Source organism: Haemorhous mexicanus, chromosome 9, assembly GCF_027477595.1.
Source record: "Haemorhous mexicanus isolate bHaeMex1 chromosome 9, bHaeMex1.pri, whole genome shotgun sequence".
Classification (NCBI taxonomy): domain Eukaryota; kingdom Metazoa; phylum Chordata; class Aves; order Passeriformes; family Fringillidae; genus Haemorhous; species Haemorhous mexicanus.
This window is the reverse complement of record NC_082349.1, coordinates 10,019,258-10,034,712: the sequence shown is the minus strand read 5'-3', so window position 1 is coordinate 10,034,712 and position 15,455 is coordinate 10,019,258. Positions and strand designations below refer to the sequence as shown.

Below are 15,455 nucleotides of genomic sequence, written 5' to 3'. Positions count from 1 at the left end.
GAAGGGTGGCTCTGCTGCAGCTCTTTTCATGTCCACAGATCTCCCAACACAGCACTGAGACAGCAAACCTTCCTCTCCCCTCTTGGTGCTGGCCCAGCAGAGGCTCTCTGGACACAGCAGAGGGGAGCTGAGCAGAGAAGTGTGTTTAGGGATTGCAGCTGAAGCAGTTTGGAAAGGCAGAGCACTATGACCTCACACAATTTGCTCTTATTTATTTCAGCAGTTAAAAAAAAAAAAAAACCAACCCAAACCCCAGTGTTTAACTTTGTAAACAAATCATACTGACTTTGGCTATAAAGTTTACTGCAAATTTGCTCAGTTCAGAAAAGAGTTTCTCTATTGGCAAATTCTGGCAGGTCGATCTCCAGCGCTGGAAGAACTGCAGAAAGCTGATTTGTTTTCTTAGCTACAGCTCAGACTCTCACAGGGTGCACCCTGAGAGGAGGGCTCCCCAGGGAAAGTGGATTTCCCTGGTGGCAGGCAAGATGTTAGCAGCCAGCATTCCCAGGATATGGCACTGTGAATTGCCAACTCAGGCCTTTTGATGTGAGCACAGTGCTGCTGTTTGTCATTCGTGCCTTTCCAGTACCACAATCGATCCTTCTGGCCACAGGAAGAGCTGCCCACTTCCCAGGTGACTGTACCTGGGAAACTGTGGCTTTTTCTACATCCAAAACTTCAGAAGCACTAGAATCTGGACAAAATGGTGATTTTCAAAACACATTTCTAAACACAATAAAATGTTACGTGGTTTTAGGAGGAAGAGGGGTGGGAGGAAAAGGGTGAAGGACACCATAAAAGTATGTGAAATGTCCTAATATGTAAGAGGAACATGTGTGTTGTCAATTTTGTTTTACATATGCCCTCACAGTCTTTAGAAATGAAGCCTGAAGATCTTATGTCACAAAGTGCATGTGACACTGAGATGGAGAGAACAGAGAACCCAGAACATCTGAGCAAACACACAGCGGCATCTGCCTCCACCAAATCTGAAATGACCACCATTCAGAGGCGGGGCAACTAGGGTGCCTAAAGAAAAATTGCCCAGAATTTCCTATTTTAAGTTTCTGTTTTCATCTGTTTGTAAACTTTGCCAAAGTGTAACTGTTTTGGCTGAAATTACCCATGCCAGGTGTTTCCCTCAAGCTGATTATTTTTTGGATAACGTCATCAAAAATGTCTCAGCTATTTCCAAGAACAAAATTATGGAAAAACCCCTTTGTTTTGATCATGTTAAAAATATTTCATTTGCTGTGCTGAAAAGCTCTTGCACTTCCATGCTTAGAATTTGGCACAGCACAGGGTTGTCTTTTCGTCTGGGCATTACATCTGTAAACAGGAAAAGTGCCCATACTACACCAGGCTAAGTCTGAAAAAACACTGTTTGCACATGCTTGGAAGAGACCTGTTTGGTTTGGGTTTTTTTACTTCTAAAGGTAGAAGTACTTCTACCTTGGGCACGCTCCATTCTCTCTTTTCTGCAAGGCAGCTGAAGTACTTGCACACTGTTCCACAGAGAAACAGACCATCCTCTGGGCCAAGGTTATAAATGCTGAGATGGATATGCTTTAAAGTTTAGAGCATCCCATCTCTTTCTGGTGGCTGACCTGAAAGGTGATAAATCTATGCTGGTAACAGCTAGTCCATTAGCAAGAGTCACAGTAGACTCACTGATTAATTCTAGAAGTGTCACATACATGAATATATATACACACACTGAAAGAATATCATGGTAACAGTTTGGGGACTCAAGAAAAGCTAGAAGCGCGTTGCTTATATCTCAATTAAGACCTTGTGTGTTCACATGATACAAAAAAATCCTTAAAATCACACCTACTTTTCCTCTCTCACCAATCTCAACCTCTTCACCAAATGCAAAGATGGACTATGCCCTGGGGATGGATCACCTTTGTGTAATGAGGCAGAAGAATGCCTCATTTGTTAGAATATTTGTGTTAAATGTACAAGGCAGAGGGCTGCAAGAGGAGAAAAGAACTGCTAAGATGTAAGACAAATGAATGATGCCCGAAGAACTGATTTTTACCTTTTTTTTTGTAATTCCCTTCTGTCAGAGGATTTTATGGATGGTGCCGCATGCAGAACATAAATCTAATTTCTGCAGGTTGCCACTGATTATCACCCTGCAACAGCTATCATCAATGGAAAAGACTTTTTCAACATAACAAGCTCCCTGTATAACATAAATAAGTGAAAAATATCATACTTTAGACAAACCTGCTTCAAACCTCAGGTCTTGTGTACCTGGTTTCCCTTTCAGAAGGGGAAAGCCACAGCTTCACTAATAGATGTGCTGAAAAGAGTTAATGGGCATTACAGAATCAGTGATGAGCAAGAGGAACACATTTACTTTTACCTTTCCAAAACAAAGTATTTGACTTCTCTTCAGAACATAGTTTAAACAGGGATTAAGGCTGGTGGCCTTCACCTCAACTACAGAAGTTATGTACAACACTGAACAGTGTCTCCTTCAGTAAACATCTCAGGCAATAAATGAAGTAATGGTCATGGGGGGTGGGGGGGGGAGGAACCCAAACAAGGTACAAAGTCATGTAATTGAGGCTGGACCACAATATGTGGAAAAAACAAAAGTAAAAAGTTGCAAAGGGAGCCTCACCTGTGGCACTTATTAACTGGCAAGTGCTACAATTAACAAAGTAAGTATTTTTAAATGTGGCTTTTTGTATGCTCAACCTGTAACTTGGGTTTGATTAGTACATTGCTAATATACTAGATAAGCTCTGCACTGATGGAATTTGAGAAAAATTATTTTGGGGACCTTATTCATTAGGACCACATACTACTTTGCTTTAGGCAGCCTTGATCTGGCTTTGGACTTTGTGGTCTACCTCAATGAGGGGTGAACGCAGCAGCCCCCTATGCCAACAGGTTTCAGCTGTGAGCATGGTAAAATTCTAACAAATATAACAAATGCTGCCATCGGTACCTGCACAACTGACTTTGGGCACAATGCCATTCATATATACATGTACTAGAAAAGCATACTACGTATGTTCTTAAGCATATTCACAGGATATGTGGAGACATATCTTCAAGACTTAAATTACCAAAGCAAGTTTGAATTTTCCATGTTAAAACTGTACAAGGAAAGGGGTTGCTCTACACCTATCTCCCCTCTGCTCTCCTCTCAATTATGTATCTTACTTCACCAGGCCAAAGCTTTAGAAATTTTCAGGAAAAGCAGAACACAAGTTACCATGCAACTTCCCTTTGATCACATTTCTCCTGGTAGCAGCTTTGCTGGAATTGCTAGCAAGCCAACTGTCAGCACACAGCAAAGAAATAGCAGCACACGTCCGTGCAGCACGCGGGGCTCACACGGCACGGGCCCACATCCTGCCCTCTGCTACACGTGAACTTCACGGGGGAAAGGGAATAAGGACTCTCTTCTTCCATCTGCTCCGAATGCGGCAGCGAGGCAGGATTCCAACCTAGCACTCAGGAGAGTGCCAAAAAAGGGACTGGCTACTGTGCTGGCTGCCACTCCAGGGCCCCAGGGGTGTGAGGCCCGCCAGCTGTGGGGTGGAGCCGTGCCCCCAGCCAGCTACAGCCTCTGCTTCTGTCTCGCTGCTGGCTCAGCGCGTGGAACGATCGCTTTAGGAAAAGCAATGCTGTGCAGTTCATCGTGTGGTGCAGGTGTTCACCTTCAACTGTCCCTGCCCTGGGCTGGCAGAGCAGCTCCAGCAGCACACACGGCCTCTGCCTGCCTGTCTTCCCACGCCACAGAGCGTGGCAGCTATGAGATCCCTGGGCTGGCTTTGCTCTGAAAGGAAATCCGAGGAAAGGAAAGCTCTCACCTAAATACAAAGAGCTTGTATTTTTAACTGACTTTGCGCTCATATGGAGGCGTGATACAACTCCACACTCTCCACCAAGACCTACCTCAGCAAGTCTAATTTCACTGATAAAGAAAGGAATCTGGTGAAGAATCAAAGGCCTCCGCTGCAATAAACCCCAGGGCCAGGTACCACCAGCAGAAAATTCAGCCAAACAAGAGCTGCTTCACATTGAGGTCACAGTTACTGCTCAGACAGGATAAATCCAGGTGGTAGCAGGGTATGGTCTGTGACCTCTTGTGAATCTCATGTGGACAGACCCAGAAGTCACCAGTGACTGGATACCCACTGCAGACACAGGGATGGAGACGCTCCCTGCAGATTGGGAGCTCCCAATCCCTGGCAGCAGAGGCTGCCAGTGCACTGCAGCTGATTAAAGAGCACTTTTTAATCAACCTACCCTCGTGAAGCAGAAGTATGGAAAGAAGAGGAGGAACAAATTCCAGCTGTGGGAAATAAACTGCTATGGGCAAGAATTTCTTCAGCTATTGCCCAAGCCAGCATGGAACCATGAGTGTTTGAGCTTGGTAGATTTGGACAGGGTAGGACCCTTGCACACTTGACTTCACTAGGATCCAGTGCTGAACTAGTGGATGAGTGATAGATGGAGATTTAACTGCCAAAATGCATTTTTTCCTCCTAGGAGAGGAAAGAAAAGCTGTTTCATTCCTGAAAAATAAATTCCCCAGGTTTAAATTACATTAGGGGCATGGTATTTTTTATTTTTGTCTGGACATACATATTTGAGGGTGTTCTAATAAACAGAATATTTCCTCTGACTTTTATTCAAAGGCACTAGCAAGTTTTGAATTTTAAAACTCAAGAATTTGATTTGCTATGGTGCAATAAAACTTCAGGCAGGATAATCATAAATTCAGGCCTTTTAAAATAGTTCATAAAAATGTATTAAAAGACTACAAACTGAGTTACAGGCTACCAAACAGTGTTTTGACCTCTCCTAACTTCTCTCATCATAGAATCTCATTGCTGCCAAACAAATACTGATTATTTTCCAAACAATCCCACCCAGAAGAGGAAACAAATGCATAGAAAAATCAAAGGATCTGTCTAGTACCACAAAGCAAGACAGAGATAGAGCTAATGAAAAAACCCTTGGTATCATGACTTCATCTTGGAGCTGAACATTCAGCCTTTTTGCAAAGCCGCCACTCAACAAAGTTGTTCCAAATCCTAAAGCAAGATTTTTATAGTTAGACAGAACCATGGTTTAGCCATTTCATGGTTTTTTTCCTCGGCTTTCATATTAGTTGCTCGTGACTTTTTACTTTATTTACAGCATTAATATTTATATATTAATCTGAATGCCAATTACTCTTACAGGTACAGCTATAAACAAGATTCACCCAGGCAGAGCTTGTTCTTGCCATATCTTTGCAGCTAAGCTGGGACCCACTGAAGAAGAAACAGATCCCATACAGATAACCACATCAGTTTTCACATAATGCTTCAACCTGGAAGTAATCATAATTTCCCTCTACAAAAGCCAGTTGTAGCAACTGAATTTTTTACTGGTGGGCAACATCTTTTCAACTTTTGTATGTCAAAAAAACATTTGAAAAAATGTAAATGCTTCACTGAGCTACAAACAATGAAAAAAGGTGTTCTGCCTGCCATCAAACCCCGCTGTTAAAATATTAACACAATGTAAATATTGTAATATTGAGGAAGTACACTGTGTCAGTACTTCCTGGCACTGTACAAGAGCTTCACTGTTCCCTTCAGTCCCTGCTGTTAGTTTTAAACACGCACAACTTAAACAAGGCATCTGAGCTTCTCCAGTCCTAGTGCAGAATTGCAGAGAGGCAAAATCTTACTGTAGGTTCCTTCTGGACCAAAAAACAAAGTATTAAACAGAATCCTTAAACCCAAACAATTATGTAGATGTCAGTACTTTTGAGGCAAAAAAAAAAAAAATCCCAAGAGTCTTTCAAAAGTCTTGGCATATTGCTGCCAAACATGGAAAGATCCTTGGGTATGCACTGTCCTCCCCTTCCTCAGAGAAGAAAAACAAGCTGCAAATGCCCACCAGTGCCAGAAGTCTGAAAGCTGAAGTTATTCCTCATGGCAAAAGTCCCATTCCCCAGATTTGCCAGTTAAGCACATTACTTGCAATTGACTCTCTCAATTGACTGAATAAGCAGCATTTGTGTAATAAAGAGAATGAAGCAGCTATCTACCATCAGTAAGCCAGATGTGGCTATCAGGTCTTAATAAATGCTGTCTAGCTGCTGCAATGATCTATTTGTCATAGAAGTGTCACAGAAAAGCAGCACAGCTACAAAAAATAAGAAGAAGACAGAGAATAATCTCTGAAGACAGAGAATAATCTCGCTATAGAAAACAACAAAAAAAAACCCTAGTCAGTCATACTTGCAAAAAGTCAGTAGTCCTCTTCTATGGGGATCTGGGGGCAACTCGAAGAGTTTTACTCTACTGGCTTTGGTTAATACAAAGTCAAAGATCTCACCATTTTCCACTGAAATAGCATTAAAAAAATTGAAATCTGAAGTTACTGCTATTTACACCTCTCAGAGTAACATATCTGACAAGGACCATCCTTGTCCCACAGATCTAAATTCAAAATCAAATGAAATACCAGGGAAAAATCACTGAATGTGTGAAATGTCTAATATTTCAGAAATGTCTAATCCCAGCAAAACTAGGTGCTAGGGTTTCGATAAATGAATCCTACATGCTCATGACAAAAGAAAGGTGTCAACACTGCTTCATGCTACCACAGGAAGAATGAGAATTCCAAGCCCTCACCAACTTTCTAAAATACACTAAATGAATGGTTTATTCTAGGTTTAAATCAGCTGCTGCTCCTGAAGCTTTCTTACCTTTCACACGTTTCTGTACACAAGTGGGAACTAAAATAACTTGTACAATGCCCCTGTGTACCAAAGTGTTGGCTAAGCCTTATTCTTATGCCTGGTAAGAAACTGCCCTCGGGGTTAAGACAGATTTTCCACTTAATTTTAACTCGCTCACAGACCCTTATTCTGGAAGAGCTCCTTCAAGCATGTATCCAGCTGTATCACCAGATTTGTATATAGTCAAGACTAACATAAATCTCCCACCCTCAATGTTTTTTCACATGTCAGTTTATCTGCTAAGAAAATGTACTATGAATACAACACTTAGCCCCTGTATCTTTTATCTTACTTAAAAGGGTAGAAAAACTCTTGAGAACTCAGTGAGCATTCAGTATATGTAATGGGCATGAGAGGGCTATAAAAAGTCTAGGAACAGGACATAATTCCAAAACTGAACTACTTACTGTGAGGGGGAGTGTTCATTTGTTTGTTTTTAAAAGACAAACAGGGTTTTTTTTTTTTTTGTCTGTTTCATGAAATATTATAGCTAAGATCCTTCTCCGCTTCCATAAATGGATGTTTTTCTTACTCTCAGTGGGTGGTCTCAGAGTTTTGACAGAGGAATATCACAAGCTAAAACATAGGATGCTACAGAGATAGCCCACCTGCAGTGGTGGTGGATGTGAAGGGGCAGAGGGAAGGTGATTGCAAAAGACCAAAACAGACTGTGGTGGGGGAAATCAAAGGTCAGAAATGTATTCACAAGCCTAACAATAGGGAAGCCCTGGTAAAATGAGCAGCCAAAAAGAACAGATACATTAGGAAAAAAAAGAATGCATAAAAGAGACAAAAATGTTAGTGTTCACTTATGCTGGGATTTTTGTTTTGTTTTGTTTTTTCAAAGAGATCTTAATAAGAGACTCAGACATAATTCTTGGCACTTCTTTTAGTATAGTTAAAATATTTTGAATACTGTTTTCTTTTATATTTCTATTTGATGCTAGCTAATTTAATGGGAAAAAAATTCCTTTAAAAGCTCTGGTGTAAACCATAGGTCAATGCAAACTCCTGCTACTACCTTATGTGTTGCTTGGTTTCTTACCTGTTTTCTACCAGAAAGTCTACCACATATTTCTTCAGACAGTAGAGATGGGCATCCACCAGTCCTGTTCTGATGTGCATTCTGGGATGCCTGGAAAAGAAAAAAAAAAGGAAATCATGGAGCTTTTACATGGCTGTTTACAAGAACTTGACTTTGCAATGAGGTCAGGGGATAGTGACAAGTGTGCAAAGGTCTGTTCCTTTCCATGGAACAGGATTGCTGGAACAGAAGAGCTCAGGCTGCCATTATTGGGCTGTGTCTGCAAACTTACACCTGCTGGCCCTGGGCTGATCTGCTGCAAAAGAAAACACCTCCTCCAAGGAGTCATTACTCCTGCTACATCTTCTCATGTAAGTGGAAATTGCACATTACTGGGCAGGAAGCCAAAGTAATGGGCCCAGAGTGCTAAAAGTTACAGTGGGTAATGTCAGGGTACAATAATTCAAAGCTTCTGGCTAAGTGCCTGCCTTAATATATATGCAAGGCTGGGCATGTTCTGCTAGCAAACACAACAACACTACTGTATTTTCTCCAACACTTCCTGGAGGAGGAGAAGGAGATGGGGTCTGTTCACCTTTCCTATGCTACACATAACAAATGATTGCCACAGCTCAACTACAAAGCATTTGGCTATCCAGCCCAGTAAGGTGGGAAAGATCAGCAAAACTCCCACTCATCATAAGCCAAACAGGGAAGTCTTTGCTTTTGGAGCAGTGTCAGGTTCATATTTCAGAACCTCAGGAATCTCTGGTAGCTTCAAAATTTTAAGAACAAAGTTTAAACCGTAAAGACTCATTGATTGCTTCTATTGCTTCTCTTTATGCTTTCTCTGTTCTTGGATAATGGAAACCCTTTTTGGAACCTGTTTCAAACAAGCTAGATATTTCAGGCCAATATTACTTTCCCTTCCACAATTCTGTGGCCTCATTTGAGAGCATTCTGGCTGCCTGAACATTTGCCACTAGTTCTCAGAACAAAAAAGCCACAAGAATATTTAGCCTGCAGATTAAAAAAGACAAAACACAACAGTCAGGGACTATGCTGAGCTGTTCAAGACATCCATAACTGCACTCACGGTCAGAGGCTACTAAGGAGAGAAATTTCAATCCACACCTGAAATTGTCTCTGTTTTCATTTTGCTTCCTTTGATGTCTGGATTTAATAATTAGGCTCGAATGAACATATTTTATCAGTGTACTCTATCCAACTTGGTTTGGTTATTCCAGAACATGCTAAAGTCAGATGTTTGTGATCATGATCACTTTTATTATGCAGTTAGCTCAGCAGAAGGATCACTCACAAATTGGGCATGCATATAAATATAAACAGTAACCCAATCTACCACACCAAATATTTAGTAACACCAAAGCTACCAAGAACATGAGGTGTTCTAGTAAGCCATTTTTCAGTGCATTTCTCAATTAATGCCTTGAACTACCAAAGTATTTAAGTCTTAACATTTCATGACTTATGCGGCATTTCTCAAGCATGCCATTCAAGCTACGCATATTTTTGACTATAACAAAATTCTTTAAGTCCCATTTGCAAAAGGAAAGTTCCTATAATAGTAGTGCAACACTTTTCAGTGAAGTATGTGGTACTAGAAAATGATATATGCACTTTCAGTAAATTACTTCATTAACAAAACATGAGCTCACCTAGCAATGCTGCAGTACTGATGTTATCAGTGGCCCAGATGTTGCTGTGGAAGGCAGCCCAAACAGCAATGTTCCTTATGCAAAGAGGATAGGGAATCCACTAATTTTAATTAGATCTTGCAGTTGGAAGTCAGCAGATTCCCTCCTGCTCTGCATCCTGAGAATGATTTCCACATTTTGTGTGTGTATGAGAGGGAAAAATTTCCTATCTTCTCTGAGAATTATGTAATGAATAAAATAGTTTACTGGGAAAATTAACAAATCAATGGAGCAGGCAATAAACATGTAAAAATATAGAAACAGATGGAACATAGGAAGGAGAGGCAAAAATGGAAGGAAAAAATCCAATTTTTAACCTGAAAATGACAAACAAGACAAAATTTCTTTAGTGCCAGAATGCCAGTTTTTTCCTCTTCCTATTCAAGATCTTTCATACACTCCCTCTTAAACACCAGGCAGAGGAAGGCTGCAGGGGCTAGGCATCAAGCAATGCTGTAAAACAGGAATTCCCCAGTAAATGCTGGTTCTGTTGCCAGTGTCTGTGTGGCTCTGACACACGCAGTCTCCCCACCTGCACACTGGAATAATGCTATTTAGCTACACCACAGGACACTGAGGATTTGTGGGCTGTAGTTTGTATCTGCATGCAAGCATTGTACCAAGATTTTCCATAGCTATGCAACTTTGTTATAAAGTTATACAAAATCAGTGGAAGTGGACAAATAGTAGCACAGTGCTATCCCAGCTCCTCCATCACACACAAAACAACCCCCACAAAAAGTAGCCAGACAGAAGATGTACTGAAACGCCAGTCTGAGTCAGCTTTCAATGTAGAATATACTAACAATAATGGAACATCATGCTGGATGAGAGGGAGGTCCCACAATGAAATCCTCTAAAATACAGACCACCTAAGTGATTTGCAACACAATAGTCCCATAGATTAATATTATAATCACAGCTTCAAAGGTCAAACAGGCAAGTTTGGGCACATGCATAAACAAAGCTGGGATTTCTGTAAACCAGGCTCAAGGAGAGAATAGCCACACTAAACCAGACTGATAAGAGCACTCTATCATAACAAGCCACTACAGATGATGCTCATTTTCACTGACTAGTGCTTAAACCAGTTTATCTTCAGGTAAAAGCAAAGGAGCCAAATAATCTAACAGATAACAGCAAACCCCATCACCATTTCAAATGAGCATCTGCTTACTAATATCGAGAGCCACGCTCCTGTCTCATGCCTCTGATCTCCCACTCCATCAGCTAATCTTTACAACATATGAAAAATGAGCGTGTCCAAGAACAGCTGATATACAGAGAATCGAATAACAAACAATGCAAGAGCTGACGCACCTAGACTTACTGCTTCGAGGGAGATAATACAGAAGGCTCTTAATTATATCATCAAAGAGAGAGAGAGAAGGTACTAGGAGGGGCTGGCTGCAGATGGTTAAGTGGTAATGAATGCCGGGTTGGGTGGTTTATCAAAAGAAAAAGACTGGATATGTATCTGAGAGGGTCACCCTTGAGATGAAAGTTGCAACAGCCATTGTTGGAGCTCTTTAATGAGGGAGGAATGTCAAATGTGTACCCTGTAAGAATCACACCAATTACTAAATGAACTTCAGTTCAATCTAGCAAATGTAATCAAGCACAAGTCATTAAAATACACAGTAAAACTCCCTTTGGTGCTGCCTCTATAGTGTCTATTACTGTCTGTGCTCCCATGCAAGGGAGGGGGTGCTCCCAGTTATAAGCTCTGTGTGTTAACTGACGGCAGATTTTAGTCCTAATGATGAGGCACAGAGGGCTCCCTGGCAGAAAGTCGACAATTAGAAGGCTAGGAGAGATGTGTGGAGAAGTCAGAGAAAGATTAAAAGAGCAGTTCCAATGTGTAAAATTAGCTTTTATTAGCACATAATTCCACAAAATCCTGACTGAGGATGAGAGTGCATAAAGGTCTGCAAGAGTCCTTAGAAAAGTCTGTGCCTGTAATTCCTGACACGCCATTGTGAAATAATAAGCAGTACTAACAGGATTGATGCATGCTTCATACATGGCATTGCTTTGAAAGTGGAGCCCAGAGCTTTTCTTTCACTGATAACCCCCTTCAGGATTTCCTCCCTCAGGGAAATCAACCACTGATAGAGCAAACTTCCCTTGTTTAAAGGCAAGAAGTCGGACAATTGTTTCAACGGTAAACTAATTAAGAGAGATTACCACCAAGAGCTGGAGGTTCCAACCAGCTCCATACTCCCACTGACAGTGTGATAATGCCAGGCTGGGGTCAAAATCATAAATCTGAAGGGAGCACACACAATGTTTAAAGCCAAAAAGCCTCTCTACTAAGCATGGGATATTGCCACATTAACCTCACCACCTCACAAATAAACTAGCTGAGAAAGAGAAATCCCATGGCCTCCCTTTCACTAACTTCATACAGCTGTTGATGGAAAATATGAAGGTCTTTAAATAAGTTCAAGGACCTGAGGCTGTCCGTACTCTAACACTAACCCAAGCAATGACACAATAAAAATCTAATCATACCTGCTATTAACCTGGCTCCTAAACCTACACCTGAATTACATCAGGTGGGCTCATGGGTATTAGTTAATCTTCCTCCCCATCCTTCCAAAATAAATAAATAACAGCAAGCTATGTGCAAACTATGCATTCCAGACTCGCATCTTTTCTAACTAATGGCATGCAGCTCACATAGTCCATGTAGCCAAACACTCTATCACATTCTTCCCGTCCCCACACCACGAACTGTGCTCTCGCATGAAGCAGCGTGCGGTCCAGTTCAAACACAGTGCTGACCCCTGCCTGTCTGCAAGAACGTGGTGCTCTCGTGTTGATACAAAGCCAGTGTACAGATCAACATGAAGAGAAGTCTCATAGCAAAAGCTGCCAGACCACCTTTAATGTCTCAAGCATTCCTGCTTTTAAAGGAAAAAAAAATAATCCCTAAATCGCATTGCTCATTTACGGGACAACTCTTGGCTGTAAACTCACTAATAATAAAAGACCACTGTTACACTGGCTCTTCAAAAATCCCAGACACCTTATGACCTTAATTTTTTTTTTTTTTTTTTTTTACACAGTGCTTTTGGCCGAAAAGATCCCAAAGCACTTATCCCCATGAATGTCCCCACTGTGTGCCGGGGCTCCTTTGCCCACCGGTGAAATGCTGCCACCTCTGGGCTGCAGAGCTGCGGTGGCGGGGCTGGCCGGGCCCCCCCCCCCCACTGCCGCTGCAGAGGAGGGTGGGCAGAGGGGAGGCAGAGGATGCTACTTCTTGGGTGGGACTGCTTCAATTCAGGCTGAGGAACACCCCAGCAACGGGGCCCCAAGAGCTCAAGATGGCATAAGCTACTGTGAGGTGTCTCCCAACACATGCCATGAGCCCTGGACAACCCAGACCTCTGTTCCCCTCCCTACACTTTTGTAACAACTTTATTTAAAAAGGCAGGAGGGCAAGGTTTGCTTGGGTCCACGGAAGATCTCGCAAGGGAGGACAGGACACTGCAGTTCTGGTAACAACTACAAACCATCTATCCTTACAGCTGCTGCTGCTAAAGAGACACTGCACCACAAATGGGAAGTACTTTCCAAACGAAAATGTTTTATTGATCTGGTGACCTAAGTTGCTTGAAAGCCTTCTGAATAATAAATATTTTTCACTTAAAACCTTCACCACATGCCATTTTTCTTTGTTGTATTATGTTATTAATATACCCATGAGACTATAATACAAACTCTGAACTTACTTTTGACAAAGACATGCTGAAAACTTTTTGGTAGAGGAACTAACCTTCATGGAAAGCCAAAGATTAAATCATTTTCTCTAGTATAAAGAGTATAGGTTAGCAGTCAGAACTCAGGATTAATATTTGCTCAAGGTCAGTAATGGTTTACAACAAGCCAGTGTGACCTCTCCGTAGAAAGAGTCATTTTCTTGGCAATAACGCTGTGTTTTTAAGTTAACATCTCTTTTGATTTTGATGCTGAAGAGCAAGGGTGCCAATGGCTGCACAGCCACCTCATCACATGAACCTATAAAAAATGTTTTTCTTCATCCTGCTTCAGCTTTCCCATATGAAAACACGAACGACAGTAATTCCTCAGCCACCCCAAGTCAGAGGAGTGCTCCCTGGGGGCTGCACAGCCACGTCGCTGGATGCACGTGCATCCCCCTGGGAGCACACCAGACACAGCTGCCTGTGAAAGCACTTCTCTAAACTTGGTTCCAAGGGTCTTCTCTACCATACTGAGTGTGAACAGCTGTAGGAAACAGCGCTGGGGCCAGGCTGCCCATGACACTACCACCCCTTTTCTCTTTCCCTGTCACTGGAAAAACAGAGTTCATGCAAATATTTTATACTAGACACTTTTATACTAGATACTATTCTGCTAGAATACCCTGATTGCTCTGTATAAACTGGGAGAGCAAAAAAGAGAGACCAAAATGATAATAAGCCTGGAGTTTGGTGTGAACAGAAGAGAATACACTGTGAAGGAGGGCGGGGACTGCCAGAGACATTATTAATAGGTTTTACCCTTGAGCTCTGGCAGCTACTTGTTCTATACACAGAGGAAAAGGATTAATCAAGCCTTGCACGTAAAGGTTCTTTCTATGGTCTGCCAAAATATTTAAAGGGCTATATACAAAGTGTAAGCCTTATTATTATACACATTCAATGTAATCATCTTATGCTACAGTTAAGGCCAGGATGACAATAAAGTAGATTATTGTGTGCTATAACCAATTCAATTCCAACACAACGGGACATGGCTTAGTCACTTAGTTCAGATCTGGTATTTGAGCTTATTTTTCTTATGCTGGGCTAAACTGCAATTTAAGAGATTTAATCGAGCTTTGGGAAATGCTTTCTTTGCTGAAGAAGGAGAAAGAGCTAGAAGTCTGCACCTGGCAACCCTAATAATTTCCAATTTTCAGCCCATTTTGCTTTCTGCTTCATGGAAATTCACCTTAGTAAATAATTGCTCCCTAAAATCACCAGGGCTGAAAGGATGACAACACTTCAGAGGAACAAGTTTTAAAAAAACAACTGAAGCTGGAGAATTGTATAGAGGCTACTGAAGAACAGCAGCTCCTGCTGATCCCTCCTACATCAGTTCCCTAAGGGCTAAGCAGTAGACATATGATATATTTTTTTAAATCAAATAATTACAGTAAATGCATGGGAAACTGAATACTAGGTCAAAGCTGCAGGTCACTAGCAATATGTAGCTTAAACAGAGCAAGGCTGACACAATTTCTTCATGCCACTGGCCTGGACTCAAAGGCAAATAAAACTGTACTTGCAGCATGAGCCTTGCATGACAAGGCTCTGAAGACCTTCTGCACTTCCCAGGTGAGGTGGGTCCTACTTAGAATATACGATCCATAAAATTTGGGAATTTAAGGTAAGGGCATATCTTTAGGCTACTAAAATACATAGGCAAAAAGAAATTCTTCCTCCCCTAACTTTAAATTGCAAGGAAAAGCACAAGCAAAAAAAGCCTCCAAAGCTGAAATAAGCATAAATGTTTCCCTTCTGTTTCACAGGACCCAGAAGCAGAACAAATTGAAGCTGTCACACAAATCCCTTGGGTTTCCCATTGTGAGTTGCTGTTCAGGTACCTCAGGAGAATCACCCACTCCTTCACCACCAGTTTATTAAAATTAAAAACCTCTCTTTAAACCTGTAGCTATGCACAGGACATAGGCTGATCACTCACTTCCCTTTGCTAGGATCTTCGGCCGACAAGCAAACAGGCTCTTCATGACAGAAGGTGTGCCTTTGTGAGTCTTTCTGTAGAACATATTTGCATTCAAGAAAGTTAACTTTCACCAGATTGAAGAACAACCTGACAAGAGCCTGATAGCAGGTCATTAGGGTTAGAAGGAAGAAGAGAAGGAGAGAAGAAAGACTACTTTAGACAAAGCAGCACTTGGCTCCCACCAAAACAT

At 41.6% G+C, this 15,455-nt stretch overlaps 1 protein-coding gene across 1 annotated transcript in view; it reads right to left on the bottom strand.

Moving 5' to 3' along the window:
- The window catches only part of EIF2B3 (eukaryotic translation initiation factor 2B subunit gamma), a 103,970-nt gene that overhangs the window by 40,617 nt on the left and 47,898 nt on the right, over window positions 1-15,455 (bottom strand). The window contains exon 5 of the mRNA XM_059853942.1: window positions 7,815-7,904. Within this exon, the coding sequence (XP_059709925.1) occupies window positions 7,815-7,904 (90 nt within the window). The remainder of the gene's footprint in view (window positions 1-7,814; window positions 7,905-15,455) is intronic.